This window comes from Chelonia mydas, chromosome 2 (genome assembly GCF_015237465.2).
Source record: "Chelonia mydas isolate rCheMyd1 chromosome 2, rCheMyd1.pri.v2, whole genome shotgun sequence".
Taxonomy (NCBI): Eukaryota; Metazoa; Chordata; order Testudines; family Cheloniidae; genus Chelonia; species Chelonia mydas.
Genome location: NC_057850.1, coordinates 59500165 through 59521390, shown reverse-complemented (window position 1 = coordinate 59521390; position 21226 = coordinate 59500165). Strand labels below are relative to the sequence as shown.

Genomic DNA, 21226 nt, shown 5'->3' with positions numbered 1-21226 from the left:
GAGAAATTAAGTAATGTAAATGTGAAGAGTACCTGATATAAGAAATGTAGCTAGCATACAGTAAGTAACCCCTTTCTTTTTACTACTATTTGAGAGCAATGTAAAGACTATGTAAATCATTAATGAATGCTAATATAAATTAAGTCTCACCTCACAATTAGCTCACTTTTCTGTAGCTTAATATTTGACAAAAGAAAAAAGGAAATCTGGCCTTTCACAAATCAACTGTACGTATTTTCCAAAAATAGTTGATATCTTGACCATATTTATAATCTATTATATCTGCCACCTTAGGATAAAAAAGTACATGGCACAGCTAAAATGTATGAAATAAGCAACTGCTAAATTACCAGAACGTAGATGATCTTTCTTCAATGCTTTTAAAAGCAAGTGGCACCCCCCACAACCTCTGAGGTGTGGGGGAGGGGTATTGTCTGGGCCTTCAGGGAGAAGTGGGCTCTGTGGTTTCTTTCAGGATCCTTCCATCTTATCCTGCTCATGGGATCTTAGCTTTCTCATGGATTAGGAATGTGAGATTACTGCTAGGGGCAGCATCCTAGCTGACTGGCTGCTTTGAGGGTTGCAGTGGAAGCCCATTGGTTCCCATGTACCAAAGGAGAGGGCACCCCAACACCAGCACAGCCGCTCCCACACCTGGGGTTTGAGGAGGACATGTTGTTTTGAAATTGCTGTGGATGTTGCACTAGTTGCCTTTTTAAACTGGGAAAGAAATTTTATTCTCACTGCCAGAGTGGCCAGCATAGGAAAGGTTTTTTGCCTTCCCTACAACAGCTCAGGGACCTAGTGGGTAGGTTAGAAGTTGCAATTTGGCAGGTGTCCAGTGCAGATACTCATTCGATAGGGAGTCTGATTCCTTAATAACAGGAATAGGGAGCTAGGGAAAGGTTTCCCCTAATGAAACGGGGAATGGGATAGGAGCGCCTGAAGTCTGGTACGGAGAGGTGTCAACCTCTTTTTCCCCAGCCCCTTATAAACTTCATATGCATGCCGTGCAGTGAGATTCCAGAAATGGGCTGGAAACCTGTGACAGGTACCCTCCACCAGGTGAGCAGATTATGAAAGGAAGGATGACTTGCACAGAAGGAGTTACTGCTGGATAGTTCCCAGATGACATCAGTTAATAAATTTGCAGCCTAGATCAACCATATCCTGTGTCTTATCTTTCTTCCTGCAATTATCAATTCCTAAACCATTCTTCCAACATGCAAAATAAGGAACTATTATTATAACCTAGTACATGGAATTATCATCCCTCACTATGCAGATGGGGTTTACAATACAAATAAGAAGAGAGATTCTGAGTATGTTCAACAGAACAGTAATACAATTAATTAAGGTAGTTCTAGCAACAAGTGAAACATTCTGATTCACAAGACATGTGGGTGTGGCTTTATGGGTGAGGAACATTTCTTTTTCCTAGCTGTGAATCGTATGAAAATCTCTCCCCCTCAACCCCTGCGCCTCCCCTCTTTTTTACCTCTGTCTGCTGTTCTGGCAGTTTCATGTTGTCAAATATCCTGAAGACAATCCTAAACAAATCCTGCCACCAGTGTTTTTCATAAGTAAGGCCATATGTTTTCATTATTTCAAACATTACTGTTAAGCCCCTGCAATTAAAAAAAAACCACACAAATATGAGGAATCATAAAAAGAAACACTATATGCCACAGATGTCACACTGCTACACTAATAATAATATTCAAATCCTGCATGAAACACATTCCATGCATTGTTTATATTTTAAAACATGCTATAGTTGTATTGTTCTCATACAGTATACTAAAAATGAGTGGTAAAGTCAATTAGTTTAAAAAATATATTTTTAGAAATTGAAGTGGAAAACAAAGCAAGCATTCGTGAGCACTTCAAACTGAACAGGATTTTTAAGTTTAATTTCAAGAGATAGAAAACTGAGGGCACAAATTTCACCTATAAACTCTTTATAATTTTCTTTAACTTGTCAGAATTTACAGTAAAATATTATGAATGGAGGTACCCATAAGGTAAATCAATGTATAATTTGTTTTAAAAAGTGAGCTTTCCCAAATGCTACCTGAAGCCAGGAAATAGTCAAAGTGACTTGTAAAAGGAAAAAAATGGGGTTGTGCCCTTTTTGATTCTCTGTGAGAAACAGACAAGAGTTTTTAAAAGATTCTGCTTATTTTTTTAATTGAGAAATTCAGGTCTCATCTTTTTTTTTTTCCCCCCCCAGGAAGACTAAGGATGCCTAGAGAACTGGGAATATTGTGACATGAGACACCATGCATATGAAATCTAATTGAGAGAGGAAGTTGTTTTTATTTAACATTTTTAAAAACTTTTCTAGTTACACACTTAATGTAAAAATATTCCAGAAACAGTTAAGAAGAAAGTATCTAGTAAAGATTCACCACCTCTCAGCCTTTTAATTAAGGGCTGGGAATATTTCCAGTCAAAATCTTTGACCTCCAACAAGTCATACAGCACAAACAAGGAAAAGAAGCCTTCACTTTTCTGATACTTTAAAATGTAAAAACAAGAGAACTTTAATTTTAATACCAGGTGTTTATACATTAGAAAGAAGCAATACAGAGCATAAAGTTCCATCTTCCTGTTCAAGTAATCTTTTAGCTGCTGTAGCTCACGAAAGGTTATGCTCAAATAAATTTGTTAGTCTCTAAGGTGCCACAAGTACTCCTTTTCTTTTTGTGAATACAGACTAACACGGCTGCTACTCTGAAAACAGCTCATTTACAAATGCTCTTCCTTTCATCTATTTACATTCTGAACATTAAAATTAAGTACCCAATAATGAGCCCTTCAAGTAAACATACAAGCATCTCTTTCAACATTTCTTGATTTTTAGGGCTGTGCCTAAATTTAGCTTTACAGTTTTCTTTCCCAGTATTTATCACAGCCCTGGTCTACACTAGGACTTTAGGTCGAATTTAGCAGCATTAAATCGATGTAAACCTGCACCCGTCCACACGATGAAGCCCTTTATTTCGACTTAAAGGACTCTTAAAATCGATTTCCTTACTCCACCCCTGACAAGTGGATTAGCGCTTAAATCGGCCTTGCTGGGTCGAATTTGGGGGTACTGTGGACACAATTCGACGGTATTGGCCTCCGGGAGCTATCCCAGAGTGCTCCATTTTGACCGTTCTGGATAGCACTCTCAACTCAGATGCACTGGCCAGGTAGACAGGAAAAGAACCGCGAACTTTCGAATCTCATGTCCTGTTTGGCCAGCGTGGCAAGCTGCAGGTGACCATGCAGAGCTCATCAGCAGAGGTGACCATGATGGAGTCCCAGAATCGCAAAAGAGCTCCAGCATGGACCGAACGGGAGGTACGGGATCTGATCGCTGTATGGGGAGAGGAATCCGTGCTATCAGAACTCCGTTCCAGTTTTCGAAATGCCAAAACCTTTGTCAAAATCTCCCAGGGCATGAAGGACAGAGGCCGTAACAGGGACCCGAAGCAGTGCCGCGTGAAACTGAAGGAGCTGAGGCAAGCCTACCAGAAAACCAGAGAGGCGAACGGCCGCTCCGGGTCAGAGCCCCAAACATGCCGCTTCTATGATGAGCTGCATGCCATTTTAGGGGGTTCAGCCACCACTACCCCAGCCGTGTTGTTTGACTCCTTCAATGGAAATGGAGGCAATACGGAAGCAGGTTTTGGGGACGAAGAAGATGATGATGAGGTTGTAGATAGCTCACAGCAAGCAAGCGGAGAAACCGGTTTTCCCGTCAGCCAGGAACTGTTTCTCACCCTGGACCTGGAGCCAGTACCCCCCGAACCCACCCAAGGCTGCCTCCTGGACCCAGCAGGCGGAGAAGGGACCTCCGGTGAGTGTACCTTTTAAAATACTATACATGGTTTAAAAGCAAGCATGTGAAAGGATTACTTTGCCCTGGCATTCGCGGCTCTCCTGGATATACTCCCAAAGCCTTTGCAAAAGGTTTCTGGGGAGGGCAAACTTATTGCGTCCTTCATGGTAGGACACTTTACCACTCCAGGCCAGTAACACGTACTCGGGAATCATTGTACAACAAAGCATTGCAGTGTATGTTTGCTGGCGTTCAAGCAACATCCGTTCTTTATCTCTCTGTGTTATCCTCAGGAGAGTGAGATATAATCCATGGTCACCTGGTTGAAATAGGGTGCTTTTCTTCAGGGGACACTCAGAGGAGCCCATTCCTGCTGGGCTGTTTGCCTGCGGCTGAATAGAAATGTTCCCCGCTGTTAGCCACAGGGAGGGGGGAGGGTTGAGGGGGTAGCCACGCGGTGGGGGGAGGCAAAATGCGACCTTGTAACAAAAGCACATGTGCTATGTATGTAATGTTAACAGCAAGGTTTACCCTGAAAGAGTGTAGCCAGTGTTTTATAAAATGTGTCTTTTTAAATACCGCTGTCCCTTTTTTTTTCTCCACCAGCTGCATGTGTTTCAATGATCACAGGATCTTCTCCTTCCCAGAGGCTAGTGAAGATTAGAAAGAAAAAAAAACGCACTCGAGATGAAATGTTCTCCGAGCTCATGCTGTCCTCCCACACTGACAGAGCACAGACGAATGCGTGGAGGCAAATAACGTCAGAGTGCAGGAAAGCACAAAATGACCGGGAGGAGAGGTGGCAGGCTGAAGAGAGTAAGTGGCGGGCTGAAGAGAGGGCTGAAGCTCGAATGTGGCGGCAGCGTGATGAGAGGAGGCAGGATTCAATGCTGAGGCTGCTGGAGGACCAAACCAGTATGCTCCAGTGTATGGTTGAGCTGCAGCAAAGGCAGCTGGAGCACAGACTGCCACTACAGCCCCTGTGTAACCAACCGCCCTCCTCCCCAAGTTCCATAGCCTCCACACCCAGACGCCCAAGAACGCGGTGGGGGGGCCACCGGCCAACCAGCCACTCCGCCACAGAGGATTGCCCCAAAAAAAGAAGGCTGTCATTCAATAAATTTTAAAGTTGTAAACTTTTAAAGTGCTGTGTGGCATTTTCCTTCCCTCCTCCACCACCCCTCCTGGGCTACCTTGGTAGTCATCCCCCTATTTGTGTGATGAATGAATAAAGAATGCATGAATGTGAAGCAACAATGACTTTATTGCCTCTGCAAGCGGTGATCGAAGGGAGGAGGAGAGGGTGGTTAGCTTACAGGGAAGTAGAGTGAACCAAGGGGCGGGGGGTTTCATCAAGGAGAAACAAACAGAACTTTCACACCGTAGCCTGGCCAGTCATGAAACTGGTTTTCAAAGCTTCTCTGATGCGTACCGCGCCCTCCTGTGCTCTTCTAACCGCCCTGGTGTCTGGCTGCGCGTAACCAGCAGCCAGGCGATTTGCCTCAACCTCCCACCCCGCCATAAACGTCTCCCCCTTACTCTCACAGATATTGTGGAGCACACAGCAAGCAGTAATAACAGTGGGAATATGGTTTCGCTGAGGTCTAAGCGAGTCAGTAAACTGCGCCAGCGCGCCTTTAAACGTCCAAATGCACATTCTACCACCATTCTGCACTTGCTCAGCCTGTAGTTGAACAGCTCCTGACTACTGTCCAGGCTGCCTGTGTACGGCTTCATGAGCCATGGCATTAAGGGGTAGGCTGGGTCCCCAAGGATACATATAGGCATTTGAACATCCCCAACAGTTATTTTCTGGTCTGGGAATAAAGTCCCTTCTTGCAGCTTTTGAAACAGACCAGAGTTCCTGAAGATGCGAGCGTCATGTACCTTTCCCGGCCATCCCACGTTGATGTTGGTGAAACGTCCCTTGTGATCCATCAGAGCTTGCAGCACTATTGAAAAGTACCCCTTGCGGTTTTTGTACTCGCCGGCTTGGTGCTCCGGTGCCATGATAGGGATATGGTTCCGTCTATGGCCCCACCACAGTTAGGGAATCCCATTGCAGCAAAGCCATCCACTATGACCTGCACATTTGCCAGGGTCACTATCCTTGATATCAGCAGATCTTTGATTGCGTGGGCTACTTGCATCACAGCAGCCCCAACAGTAGATTTGCCCACTCCAAATTGATTCCCAACTGATCAGTAGCTGTCTGGCGTTGCAAGCTTCCACAGGGCTATCGCCACTCGCTTCTCAACTGTGAGGGCTGCTCTCATCTTGGTATTCATGCGCTTCAGGGCAGGGGAAAGCAAGTCAAAGTTCCATGAAAGTGCCCTTACGCATGCGAAAGTTTCGCAGCCACTGGGAATCGTCCCAGACCTGCAACACTATGCGGTCCCACCAGTCTGTGCTTGTTTCCTGAGCCCAGAATCGGCGTTCCACAGCATGAACCTGCCCCATTAGCACCATGATGCCTACATTGGCAGGGCCCATGCTTTCAGAGAAATCTGTGTCCATGTCCTGATCACTCACGTGACCGCGCTGACGTCACCTCCTCGCCCGGTATCGCTTTGCCAGGTTCTGGTGCTGCATATACTGCTGGATAATGCGTGTGGTGTTTAATGTGCTCCTAATTGCCAAAGTGAGCTGAGCGGCCTCCATGCTTGCCTTGGTATGGCGTCCGCACAGAAAAAAGGCGCGGAATGATTGTCTGCCATTGCTCTGATGGAGGGAGGGGCGACTGAGGACACGGCTTACAGGGTTGGCTTCAGGGAGCTAAAATCAACAAAGGGGGTGGCTTTACATCAAGGAGTATTTCAGGCAGGACTTCACGGAGGGTTCCAATAAGAAATGGTGCACCTAAGTTATTGTTCTTATTGGAACAAGGAGGTTAGCCTGGCCTCTGATTGATACATGGCTAGATTTACCTCGCTGCACCTTCTCTGTGAGTGACTGCAGTGTGACCTAGAGGAATGAGTCCCCTAGACGGGGGAGGAGGCAAATGAGTACAAAACAAATCTGGTCTATTTCTTGTTTTGATCCACTCCATCTATCTTTTACATCTTTGGCTGGCAGCAGACGGTGCAGAAGGACTGCATGCCATCCACATCTCATGGCTGCTCGGCAGAAGACGGTACAATAGGACTGCTAGCAATCCATATTGCCTGCCTGCTCACCATAAGATGGTTCAATAGGACTGACTGCAGGACTAAAGAGAATGACCTGGTCAAGTCACTCCAAATTTAGTCCCTGCGCCCATGTCTGCCCAGGCGCTCCCAGCCGACGCGGCCAGGAGCACCTTGGACATGACGATGACGGCTACCAGTCGTATTGTACCATCTGCTGCCACAAGGCAATGGGTTGCTGCTACTGTGTAGCAATGCAGTACCGCGTCTGCCAGCACCCAGGAGACATTCGGTGACGGTTACCTGAGCGGGCTCCATGCTTGCGGTGGTATGGCGTCCGCACAGGTAACTCAGGAAAAAAGGCGCGAAACGATTGTCTGCCCTTGCTTTCACGGAGGGAGGGAGGGAAGAGGGGACTGACGATATGTACCCAGAACCACCCGCGACAATGTTTTAGCCCCATCAGGCATTGGGATCTCAACCCAGAATTCCAATGGGCAGCGGAGACTGCGGGAACTGTGGGATAGCTACCCACAGTGCAACGCTCCGGAAGTCGACTCTAGCCTCGGTACTGTGGAAGCACTCCGCCGAGTTAATGCACTTAATGCACTTAGAGCATTTTCTGTGGGGACACACACACTCGAATATATAAAACCGATTTCTAAAAAACCGACTTCTATAAATTCGACCTTATTCCGTAGTGTAGACATACCCACAGGTATATAGAATTATAAATGTCAAATATATTTTTATAAGTTATTTGTTACATTTACTGGGATTCTAAACATACTTTTTGTTACTTTTGAATCTGAGTGATTTCCTGTTAGTGACAGTGGAGAATTAACCTCAAAAATCTAAAATATAATTTACTTTTCTCTCACTATTTGACATACTGCAAACACACTTCCTTCATGAAAAAGGAAATCCAAACATTTCATATATATCATTAAAAATGTCAATAAATATAAAAAACACATTACAAGGGCAGAATAGCATTCAATGAAAAACAACTAGATTTGTGTGGGAAAGTACTGTATAACTTTTCTCCCTTTCAATCTCTTTCTGCAATCAATTATCAATTTGCAGACTCCACTACAGTATCTGCCCTGGCTTGAAAACTGTTGGCAAATACTCAAAGAAAATGTGCAAATTAAAGTATTCAACAGAAACTAGAAAAGATTCCTATAGGATTATGTCATAATTTTCTATTAATATTAAATCTGGTTATTACACTATTTGTTCACATTTGTTTAACAACAACAAAATAATGGGTAGAACTGCCAGGGGGAAAAACATATTCGGAAGACATACTAACTTAACTAATTTCCGATTTTAACAAGAGTTTATGGCATACTGATTGTTTACACAGTTGACCTACTGTGTCAAAATTAAAATGGAATGATTCTGATTAATTTACAACCTCTAACATATGGAGGTAAAGTTACTGTTTTACTTTTACTAACAGGCACTAAAAACAGCACTGGGTTTGACTATCACAGACTTTAAGAGAGAAACAGACATACAATAGAAGCCCATATCATAATGTCAAGTATTTCACCTATTGTATGATCATTCTAAAAGCATGTATCCATGTTCAATTGGACCTTCATCAGCTTAAGTAACAAAGCTAACCTAAGTAAAAAGTTTCTTCGGAAAAAAAAATTTTAATTAATGTTTCAGCATCTGTTTAAAATGTATTTATAGCACTTGCCTATCCTTCCAAAGTGATAGCAATTAAATCAAATATGTAAGTTACTGATTTTAGTCAGATCAGTTATGTTTGCCAACAGAAAATTATCTCCATCTGCTTTAAGAAAAATTTAAAGGCTCAAACAAGAAAAACAAACTTGAAAATTTAAATTACAAATACTGATTGTTACCTGGTTCTTACATCTAATTTGCATCTATTGATGATACAGGATAACTCAAAGAGAATTGGGAACCATCCTCTCACCCACACCCTGTCTTCAGGAGCTACATTCATATCATCACTTGTGTATTCCTTGAAAGCCTTGAGAAGCAAACACAGGATTAATGTAGCAGAAGCATCGTATTATTTACAAGTTCTACCTTACATCAAAATAGTAAGTTTATAAGTACTAGGATAATATTACAGTAAATGTATTCAATAAAGCACAATTTAAGCACTGTTATGGATATTATATTAGAAAAATTATATTCAGTATTTTACAATCTGGTATTAAGGTTTATAAATAATACCACTAAAATATGGTAATCAAATTTACCTTAGGAGCTATACTATGGTCAAGGTAAACTAAATGTTTTTTTAAAATTATCCTTATAAAAGCATGAAAAACAGATTTTGCAAGAAACAACTGGATGATCTACTCAGCCACCATTTTAAACTTTTAATTTAACCTCTCAGTCTTCTATTCTGTCCTATAGAGACATCCTTAAGGATAAGAATCTACACCATCATAATAATTTTTTTTTTTTATTGACACCTATACCTATGCTACTATAGCAGGGGTCGGCAACCTTCAGCACGCAGCCCATCAGGGTAATCCACTGGCGGGCTGCAAGACATTTTGGTTATGACGACGGTCTGCAGCCACGGCCCCCCACAGCTTCCAGTAGCCACAGTTCACTGTTCCTAGCCGATGGGAGCTGCAAGAAATGGCGACAAGCACATCCCTGTGGCCCGCTGCTTCCTGCAGCTCCCATTGGCTGGGAACAGTGAACCGTGGCCACTGGGAGCTGTGGGGGGGCCATGCCTGCGGACGGTCAATGTCAGCAAAATCTCTCACAGTCTGCCAGCGGATTACCCGGATGGGCTGTGTGCCAAAGGTTGCTGACCCCTGCACTGTATGTTAGCAAAGGGTGCTCCCTGCATAGGAACAGGTACTGAAAGGTTCCAACCTTCAACAGCTCTCATTGAAGATCCCAAGAAAGTTAACCAACAGAAAGTGCAACTTGTTGAAAGACTACATCAAGATATTTATAAAAAAAAAACATACAGCCCATGCCCTCTCCTGAACTTTAAAGTCCCTCGTAGAATTTAAAGCCGAACTTGTAAAGCTGGTACAACTGCACATTTTTATGTTATGAAAGTATTATTAATTTAAACACTTTTGATTTAACAAGTATGGTTTATACCTGAGGTCTGTCTGATACATATTTTGCGCAATGGCGAATGAGGCGGATTGCTTCCATGCTTGTGTCTGGAAAAGCTGCATTGCATGCAAATTCAGACAAACATTTTACTGCATCCTGGAAAGAATCTATGGTGGCTGGGAAGTGTTTTTCAAATACAATTGCTGGAAAAAATACGTATATAAAAATTAACACATGGGTCCTTCAAACAAAATGTCAATTGTTTCTAAAATAATTTTTAAAAGGCCAAGATGCGAATCTAGCATAGTACAAAAGTGAGAGAAATGGCTGAACAGATGTGTGTCACTGCTTGATTCTGTTAAATGTGTAATTATTACAAAAACCAAAAATATTCCATTAAGAATTCATACAGAGGGCACTGTATTTTTATAAAATATTTTAATTTCACACCCATTCACGGATGTAGTCTTCTAAAGCAATGAAAGCCCACAATTAAATTAGTTAAGAAATTACGAATATGGCACGAGGCTTGATATTTAGCACTATCTATATTTAAACACATTTTTACTAAGAGCTGAACAGCATCCCCCAGGACAGGCTACAGCATCAGAGATCAGTTGTAGGCCTTTCCCCGACCCCATATTTATGGTTCAATTGTATTGGCGTTATATATTCACACGAGTTGTGAAACACAGAGCTTTGAGAACCTTCTTGAAAGCACAGCCTGTTGCAACTGCAGAAGTGATCCCTTTTGGCATTGAAAGCTTGGAGCCAAGACAATAAAAGATCATACAGTCCCAACTGCCTCACTTCCTTCTTTTAAAACAGAGCTCTCGGCAAGAACTCAGAGAACAAAGGGAAGGTGTGCAGGTAATGTGATTCTGCAACATACTCGAAAATTATAAATTCACAACCAAAAATGAAAAAGTATAACTTGTTTAAAAATTCATTGTCTCTCAATAGTTAACTTTTCAGTCCAGAAATAAATGTTTACAGCTCTATTATAAAAAACTTGTGTGTGGAGTACAAAGACAAATGACAAACATTACTTTATTACTTTTTGAAGTATATTCTCAGTGAACTACACATTTAAAAAAAAATAGTAAAAGCAGAGAAACATTGATTTAACATGTATTAAGCGAGTTCTACTAACAATAAAATAAATAAATAATAATAAATACTAGATAAAAAATAATAGATAATAAAATTAGAGCAAACTGAAAAGAACAATGAGCTGTTCATTTGCTTCCACATACCCCATAGTGATATCTGTAAATTATGCATCAATACTTACTGACAATGTGCCCTGTAGTTTGAAATGCAAGTTCCACTATACTTTCATCCTGATCTGATGCAGCCAAATGAAACACTGAAAATATATTCTTCCAACCTGAGCGAATGTTGGCAGCTTGAGAGTTTACCATCTGTGCTATGCACCGTACAACCATGTCTCGAATGGTAGGAGACCTAAATCATAAACAAAATGTTAATAAATAGTAACTGAAGCTACTGTACTGATTAAAAAACAGGACTTTTCTAAGGACCAATTTCATTTTACAGAAGCAATTCAAACAAAATATCTGATTCCAAAAGCTAGTTGTTATGTTCCCAAGTGATTCAGTTAACTGCATAATTACCTGTTCCTCTTCATTATGTGTTCAAACGGCCTTAAGAAATCCTTCTGGAATCGGAAATTAGCAAGTTCTCCTTTTTCTAAGAATTTCATTGATAACTGCCTTAAGGAATCTACTGCAAAAATAGCTACATCTTCATTCGGATTGCAGCCAACCTAATAGTGTAGAAGTAGAAACACATGTTGGCATTAAAACTATATTTTAAGAAATGAGTCTGAATTGTCTTTACATTTGAAGGTGGAAACGGAAGAGTAGAAATCACAAATTTAGAAGTGAAACTTAAGATACAAAGTTAAAAATACAGTATTCATTTAATCAATTCCTACCAGCAGCATGGCTCAGTACTTTACCAAATAAGTTTCTCACTTCCTAACCTATCCAACTTGTATTTTGAAGAACACATCCCAACTTTTAGAGCTACTTCACCAGTCAAAATGATATTAAAAAACAAAGACAAATAAGACATTTAATTTAGAACAACAGATTAACTCAACATTGCAAACAGCCAAAGCTGAGTTAAGAAACACAAAACACTTTTTACAACACCCAATGACGGCATATTACCACTTACTGCAGCCATTTTTAGAGCTATACCATGATTAGGGCCCTACCAAAGTCACTGTCCATTTTGGTCAATTTCACGGTCACAGGATTTTAAAAATTGTAAATTTCATGATTTCAGCTATTTAAATCTGAAATTTCAGTGTGTTGTAATTGTAGGGGTCCTGACCCAAAAAGGACTTGTGAGGGGATTGCAAGGTTATTATAGGGGGGAGTCGCAAGGATATTGTAAGGGGGGTTGCAGTATTGCTACCCTTACTTCTGTGCTGCTGCTGGCGGCGGCGCTGCCTTCAGAGTGGGCAGCTGGAAAGCGGTAGCTGCTGGCCGAGAGCCCAGTTCCGAAGGCAGAGCCGCCACCAGCAGCAGTGCAAAAGTAAGCATGGCATGGTATGGTATTGCCACCCTTACTTCTAGGCTGCTGCATGCAGAGCTGGGTTTTTAGTCAGCAGCCACCACTCTCCGGCTGCTCAGCTCTGAAGGCAGCAGTGCAGAAGTATGGGTGGCAATACCATGCCATGCCATGCCATCCTTCTGCACTGCTGCAGACGGTGGCTCGGTCTTCAGAGCTGGTATGGTATGGTTTTGCCACCCGTACTTCTGTGCTGCTGCTGGCGGGGCGCTGCCTTCAGAGCTGGGTGCCCGGCCAACAGCGGCCACTCTCCGGCCGCCCAGCTCTGAAGGCAGCGCAGAAGTAAGGGTGGCAATACCATGACCCCCATAAAAATAACCCTGTGACCCCCCTGTAACTCCCTTTTGGGTCAGGACCTCCAAATTTGAGAAACGCTGGACTCCCCCATGAAATCTATATAGTAGAGGATAAAAGCACACACAAGACCAGATTTCACAGTCTGTGATGCATTTTTCATGGCCATGAATTTGGTAGGGCCCTAACCATGATTAACAAGTTGGCCAATTTATACCACTGCCTTTCCTTTAGTACAGAATCTATCAGCCTTGTGAACAGAGAATAACCAGCCAGTTCAAATATGGGTCTAACAGAGCAATATAGATGGCTTTAGCCCTACTATCATAGATTTTGTATACTTTTTCCTTTTCTTCTTTAGTGCTCTATTTACACTAAAGGATTACATTAAAGAATAAAAATTAAAAGGATAGTCAGAACTGAATTTAGGTGTAAAATTTTTCAAATTTAGTTTTGAAAGGGTTTTAAATAGATAGGAATCATCATTTTCTGATTGTGGGAGCAATTCAAACGGTGTAATGATTAGCAAACATACCTTATTAAAATGATCTCCAATAACTTCCCAGATTCTAGACCACTGTAGTCTTATCCGACCCATGTTGTAGTAAGAAATCTCTACTATCTTCTGCAGACTAAACATTCGAGGATGGGTAGCAGACAGCAGTTCATCCATAGATACGGCACAAAGCCAACGGACAAAATCCACTGTTAAACAATCACAGAATTCATTTAGTATAATTTCCAAGCTTTATCAGAAAGCTACTTTGTAGATTAAGATAAAAAAGTGATAAAACTTACCAATAGCATTTCCATCCAGCCTTGTAGATCCTGTAAATATTCTGAAAAATTCACAATTTATGAGACTTTTTTTTTTTAAAAAGTGGCTTCTTTTACAAAAAATAATTTATACCACAACTACTTTGCTACTGTGTTATTGTCCAAAGCAGATTTCTGGCCATGACAAAATCTAACTGCCTTAAATACAGCATTTAAGACTTGACAGGTAAATTCTCAAAATCTGGAACACTACCAAAAAGTGAATCATGATTTACTACATGATTTACTACACTTAGTAAGATTTTAGAACTGCTGTCCCTCAGAGAGCTTCATGAGAAGGTAAAGTATACCAAGAAAAATAGCATTTTAAATATATAAATCAGAAAGTACTTTTCATTATGCCAGAAAGATTTGGGTCAATATTCAACATTTACAAATGACACCGTAAGATATAATGTTGACCAAAGTATCTGGTCAGAGCAAATACCCACAACTGACATCAGTCTTGTGTATTATGCCTAAACCCTAGTGACTCTTGCATTCCTTCAAAGGAATACGACTCTGAAATACAGCTATCAATTTTGACAACCATTTAGACACTGGGGGCCTCAGACTTCTCCATATAAAACAGTAAGATTTATGAAACATTGCTGTCTGATCCAGTTTTGAAAATAAATACCAGAATACTCCTATAATATCCATAACGCATGATCACTTCTACTTTACATTTAGGGAAAAACTAGAACGCTAGTAAATATCAAAGACAGCATTCTTATAGATGAGTACTAGTCAGGGGGAAATGGAAGGATGCAGTAACTGGGTAGAGAAGCAAAAGTATTTAGTGTCAGTAGTTCTCTCTCTCCATAAATGAGACAAAAATCTATACATTTTAACTGAAGCATTTATTCTTAAATTTATGTAGAGAATCAAGATGGATCACGCTTTGTACAGCAACAGCAGCTTCTTTTACAACCCTCAGTTTTTCTCCTAATAATTTAGTTATTACTAAATATTTGTAAACTGTTTCTGCTTCTCTTTTCCCTACCTTCCTTCTACCTTCTGCTATGATGAGCAACTCCTGCTGTGCAATAACACACAAACCAGCACCTTGTGACACTGAAATATGGTGATGCAGATACAGCATTTTTGTAATGACTGGGAAACCAAATAACCTACTTATTTTTTCTATCACTAATTGAATTTACTGTATTCACATACTGTGAAAAGTTCATGAAGTATCCAACTGGAAGGGAGTTAAATACTGTACCTGTCTACAGCAACAACAACACTTTGGGAACTAGTTTCTCCAATGGATTCCTGAATACTTGCTATCTGCTTCCAGTCCACATTTCCTCCAACTGTGAGGAAAAATTAAAATAAGAAGAGGGAGGTGAGAGGAGGACAGAGAGGAAAGTATTTATGTCAGTATCAAAAGAACTGAATATATTTGTATTTACGATGAACGCAAGTACACCAATTTTTTCCTCACCTGTTAAACTGGTCATCTCATTGAGTAGTCCTTTGCTGGGTTGCTCCCCCAAACTTGCTTCAAGAAAATTCTCTCTCCAGATTCCACTTCTGTTGGAACCAAAACTCCCAGAAAATACTTCCAAAGATGCAAAACACATGAAGAGTCCGTTGGGATTTTAAAGTTACCTTTCTGGTTTTTGCATCTTTGGAAGTATTCTCTGGAAGTTTTGGTGCTGAAACTGGATAATTAGTAATAGCATCTGGTGCCTGGAGAGAGAATTTGCATATTCTAGCAGGAGCAAGTGAACAGAGCTATCAGGATTGGTGAAGGGCTACTCCATGTGTATGAATGATGAAAAACTATGATGATGAAAAACTAATCCCTGAAGGCAAATGTCCCTAACAAGTACACCATATCTACCATATAAAATACACAGAAAAATAACTACAAATAAATGAAAATGCTTATTTTTAGAACTAGAAACCGTGGCCAAGATTTTTTAAAAAATCAGCCCCTAAATTAAGGTTCCTAAATCCACATTTAGCGAAGTTTCTGAAAATCCTGTTCAAAATCAATAAAAACTAGAAACATTGAATTAATACTGCCATGGAGTCTTATTAAGGACACTACTCTTAGGCACTGAAACACACAGAGTGTGTTGAATTGTTCTAAAATACTCTATTAGAAAAGGGAGCAGAGTAGAGTCAGAGTTCCAAGGACAGAAGGGATCACCAGATCATATAGTCTGACCTCCTGTATATCACAGACCACCCAGCACCCCACACACTAAACCCAACAACTAAAATTAGACAAAATATTACAGCCTACAGCAGACTAAACTATTATGGGCCACACATGGAGAACAGGAGAGACTGACGTGCACCAGTACCCACAGTAGAGTATTCAATGAAAGCCAAATTTTTCCCAGTTTTAGAATTTAGCAAACAGAAAGTTTACCAGGTATGTTTTTTTCTTAAGTCTCCCAAAAATTTGTCACTGGGGAGCTTCCCCTCTATGCCAAGAAAGTAGAGGCAATTCAACCACTATAGCTTAATTCTTACCCATTTGGCTCCTCACTCTTCCAAAATTGAACAAGAAGCTGTAGCAAATTCTTATGTGAATATTAATTGTTAATTTTCTATTTTTTTAAAAAATACGTACATCAGCCTCACTAGCTTGCAGAAACTAAGTGATTTATTTATATTAGTGAAATGGATGTAGGTCCAGATTAAGAGATACCATAATGAAAGAAAGAAAATGATCAGGTAATATTTTCTATTCTTTCCAAAACTGTCTCCCTCAGTCTGTCAGAGGAAGGAGTAAAACAATAAATAGAAGAAGTGATGGGGAAAAACAAAAGTCATGAGAAAATAATATGGAAAATAAGGATTGCAAGTTTCACTTTGGAAAAAAACAGAGTTTATTCTGAGACCACTTAATTTCTTTAAGGTTTATTTTTCTCTGAAAGGATGTGTCCGCAGTGGCATGGAAATCCAAGATTATAGTAATTGTGACAAGGTGGATATTCAAGACCAGGTGAATGCTTCACAAAATTCCTTCAGCTGAGGCTCTAGTTGTACATATAGTATGCTTTTCAACAATGGCTTGACAGCAAGTACACAAGCTTCTACATTGCATTATTTTATCCAGTTAGAGATGGAGAATTTAGAAGTTTTGGCTTCTAATAATTTTGGATGAAAAGCTTAATTAAAGTGACAATGGGGACTAACCAACTCAGTGATTCAAAAGGGAGTAGAGAAGGCTTTAAAAGAAACAAGTTTACGTTCTATGGTGGAGAAAGCTTTGGATGGTGGCTTGACTTGTTTTGCTGCCTCCAGGAGTCTTAAAATGTCGGGGAGGAATACCAGGGAAAAATCTTTATAATAAATTTGGAACCTTCTGTGTTAAGGATGTGAATCTCTAAAGAGCATATACTTGGAGATACAAAAGAACTATAGGACTGGAATTCTAAAAATCTTTGAATCAGGTCAGTGGCTATGTCCCTAGACCAACTGAAGTATTTTCTCCAAATTACAGAGTAACCTTTCAGGGTAGTCGGTTCTCTGGATGTTGCAAGTGTTTCAGTCACTCTGAGAACTTGATTTGGTCAGAACTTTCCGTTTCAACATGCAGGCTGTCAGGTTTGATTAGCTTGGATTTGGGTGTTATAGAAGTCTCTCAGTGAGGAGATACAGCCTGTTAAGAAACTCTGGATGAGGTAGCAGGGACATCTCTGTCAGGTCACAGAACCCTGGCTTCCTCTGACACTTTGTTGCTGGATTTCTCCTTTTTAATATGGAACTTGTGGCATAAATTGGTGGCGGAAAAGAGTATGGAATGTAGTTCCATGAATGAGGCACAGCATCAATTCCAAAAGTTATAAGGTCTCTTTTACAACAGAAGTACAGTCTCATCTTTGCAGTTCAACTTGGAAAGAGCTTACCTTCTGGGAGTCTCAATGTGCCCATTTTCCATAATAGAACTTTGTTTGCACTACCACTTCACTTAATTTATTGCTTACCTGCTGAGCCAGTCACCTTCCGATTGTATATGTCTTTGTGAATACAAATTAAAAGGACAGAGGATGTTTGACCCAGGTGAAGGATATGCACTGCCTCCCTGTGAAGGGACAAACTTCCCGTTCCTGTTTATTAATGTACAGTATGTTACTGTTGCACTGTCTGACATAATCTGGACATGGATTTAAGGGAGGCTTTCTTGGAAATTTACCTGGGCTAATCTGGTAGCACTTTGTTCTGGCAGATGGATGTTCCTCTTCAAATCCATGCAACACATTAAGTGACCCAAATATAATGCCTGTATTGATCACTTTACTGCCTGGTCGGATGCAGATGAGGAGTCCCTATCATATGTAACCTTTGCCCTTTGATTCCACTAATGGAGAGATGATAGTACAGATTGTGGAAACACAATTCTCCATGTCTGCATATGGAATCACTGCATGTGCCACTATGATCAGAGTGTGATCCCAATACAAGAGACCATGATCTTTGGAGTTGTAGTAAGAAAAGGATTAATGAAAAGTTGGCCCTTTAAATCTAATATAAAATTGTAGCTTTTGAATTGATCTTCTGTGGAAAAAACTATGGCCTATAATGAACCTGTCTGTATCCCTGCAGAACTGGGACACTGAAAACCTGCCCCTCAGAAGAAAAAGTGATTATGGCTCTACTGTATATTCTTCATAGTAAGGAAATGATCAGGAAGAGCCTGGGCTGTTCCAGAACTCAAGAGGCTGAACAGGTCCATGCAGAATGAAAATTCAGTCAAAGAAGAACTCTCCTTACCCAGGAGGCCTTTTCACAGACAGAAAACCCAGGAGGTAATCTGTTTACTCCATTTGACCTGGACTGCCATGATGGGAGAAGAAGAACATGAAGAGAAAGCTCAGTGGATGGTCCCATTTGCCAAACAAAGCACCAGAAATTTGCCACCCCTGCTCCCCAGAGGACAGGGGAAAAAAAAGAGAGAGAAAAGGTTTTGCCTACTGTTACCCCAAAATAAGCATTACAAATCAGGACACTAATGGATAGGGCAGGAACGCTTAACTGCCTCTCTGTTTGCACAGCAAGATGCAGAGATTGTGTCACAAGAACAAAAGGGATATTTGCCCATGGTGTTTGTCTCTGGTATTTGCAAGAACGAGGTTCAGCTCAAAATGTGTTGGGCTGGAGGGAAGAGGTCAGCCTACAGAAAAATTCTTCTAGTTGATTCTTTTCAGAACCACCTGCCTTGGGAATGTTCTCCTTTCATAAAGGAGGTGTTGGGAGGGTGGAGGAGGGGAGAAACTGAACTGTTAAACTTCTAGGATTTATTAATTAAAAAACCCACACATGTCCATACAAAAATACCGTGGTGCAATTTTTAATTTTAGACTTTTTGGTGGGTTATCACAGTTCTCACCTAGAAGGGAGAAACTTTTCTTAGAGGAGAAACACATTACTCCAACTTGGGAATTCATTCTGCACTCATCCACAGATAAGGAAGATTGAGAGAGTCTCTACAGTATCTTATTTCTGAGTTCTCCTGCATGGGATTAAGAAGACTCAGAACTCCCAACTTTTCTCCAAGGATATGGCAGAGTATTTTCAAAAAGAAAAGGAGTACTAGTGGCACCTTAGAGACTAACCAATTTATTTGAGCATAAGCTTTCGTGAGCTACAGCTCACTTCATTGGATGCATTCAGTGGAAAATACAGTGAGGAGATTTATATACACACAGAACATGAAAAAATGGGTGTTATCATACACACCGTAAGGAGAGTGATCACTTAAGATGAGCTATTACCAGCAGGAGAGCGGGGGGGAGAAAATCTTTTGTAGTGATAATCAAGGTGGGCCATTTCCAGCAGTTAACAGGAACATCCAAGGCGCGGGGGGGCGGGGGGAAAGAGGGGGAATAAACATGGGGAAATAGTTTTACTTTGTGTAATGACACATCCACTCCCAGTCTCTATTCAAGCCTAAGTTAATTGTATCAGTTTGCAAATTAATTCCAATTCAGCAGTCTCTCGTTGGAGTCTGTTTTTGAAGTCTTTTTGTTCTAATATTGCGACCTTTAGGTCTGAAATCGAGTGACCAGAGAGATTGAAGTGTCCTCCGACTGGTTTACAAATGTTATAATTCTTGACATCTGATTTGTGTCCATTTATTCTTTTACGTAGAGACTGTCCAGTTTGACCAATGTACATGACAGAGGGGCATTGCTGGCACATGATGGCATATATCACATTGGTAGATGTGCAGGTAAATGAGCCTCTGATAGTGTGGCTGATGTGATTAGGCCCTATGATGGTGTCCCCTGAATAGATATATGGACACAGTGGGCAACGGGCTTTGTTGCAAGTGTAGGTTCCTGGGTTAGTGGTTCTGTTGTGTGGAATGTGGTTGCTGGTGAGTATTTGTAATAGCTCATCTTAAGTGATCACTCTCCTTACAGTGTGTATGATAACACCCATTTTTTCATGTTCTGTGTGTATATAAATCTCCTCACTGTATTTTCCACTGAATGCATCCGATGAAGTGAGCTGTAGCTCACGAAAGCTTATGCTCAAATAAATTGGTTAGTCTCTAAGGTGCCACTAGTACTCCTTTTCTTTTTGCGAATACAGACTAACACGGCTGCTACTCTGAAACCAGAGTTTTTCAGTTTCTGTTTACTTTTAAACTTCTTTTCCTAAACCTAAATCTTTTTTCACTTACTCCACTGGGGAGGCTGATGGAGGAGCCTGATGGAGGTCATCCCCCGGTGCTGTGGGCTCCCTCCCACCCCTAAGATTCAATCAGTGATTTATGGTATAAGTCATGGACAGGTCATGGGCCATGAGTTTTTGTTTCTTGCCGATGACCTGTCCATGACTTTTACTAAAAATGCCCGTGATTAATTCGTAGCCTTAGACATGAGTATTTTTCCTTGAAAAACAACTATGCCTGTATAGATGGGCATACATACTAGCATATTTAACAGGAAGAATACTGCTAGAAAGCAGTAATGCCAGAAGAGACCTTGAGTGACTGTGGGAAGCAAATTAAAATGCAAGTCTGCAGTGTAAGAGAATAAAACCAAAACAAAGGTAAATTAATTTGGACTTGCATGCTTCAAGAGAGGACTATCCTGGGCAGTGAAGCTGTAAACTTTCTTTTACAGGGACTAGAATACTGTGTACCTCAACAATAGCAAAACCCTTAGCTGTGTGGGGAGAATGGATGGAGGAAGGTCACAAAGGGAGCTAGGGAAAAGGATTGGCTCAGGAGTCGGGGCTGATATTGGGCTATGGAATAGACTGGGACGACAGCCCTCAGACCTCTGGCTGGGGAGCAATACCAGGGAGCTAGTAACAGAATCCTAACAGCTCCAGGAAAAGTGTTGCAAGACAGAGAAACCTTTAGCCAAGACTCAAGCATTCACCAGACAGTGTGGAAAGCTGTTCTCATGAAGCAAGAGGGAGTCTGGCATCATATTAAAATCAGATTTAGATAAATTGAATGTTTCTGTTTAATGGTCTGCCTGGGTGCATGAGAAAGAGA

General features: G+C 41.0%; 1 protein-coding gene across 2 annotated transcripts in view; it reads right to left on the bottom strand.

Moving 5' to 3' along the window:
- Positions 1–21226, bottom strand: part of ARFGEF1 (ADP ribosylation factor guanine nucleotide exchange factor 1) — a 184009-nt gene that overhangs the window by 23166 nt on the left and 139617 nt on the right. For both annotated transcript variants that reach the window (XM_037892470.2, XM_043539525.1), the window contains exons 23-30: positions 14975–15065; positions 13729–13769; positions 13466–13635; positions 11670–11821; positions 11327–11499; positions 10075–10235; positions 8838–8968; positions 1499–1628 (exon numbers count right to left, since the gene is read on the bottom strand). In XM_037892470.2, coding sequence (XP_037748398.1) covers positions 1499–1628; positions 8838–8968; positions 10075–10235; positions 11327–11499; positions 11670–11821; positions 13466–13635; positions 13729–13769; positions 14975–15065 — 1049 coding nt within the window. The remainder of the gene's footprint in view (positions 1–1498; positions 1629–8837; positions 8969–10074; positions 10236–11326; positions 11500–11669; positions 11822–13465; positions 13636–13728; positions 13770–14974; positions 15066–21226) is intronic.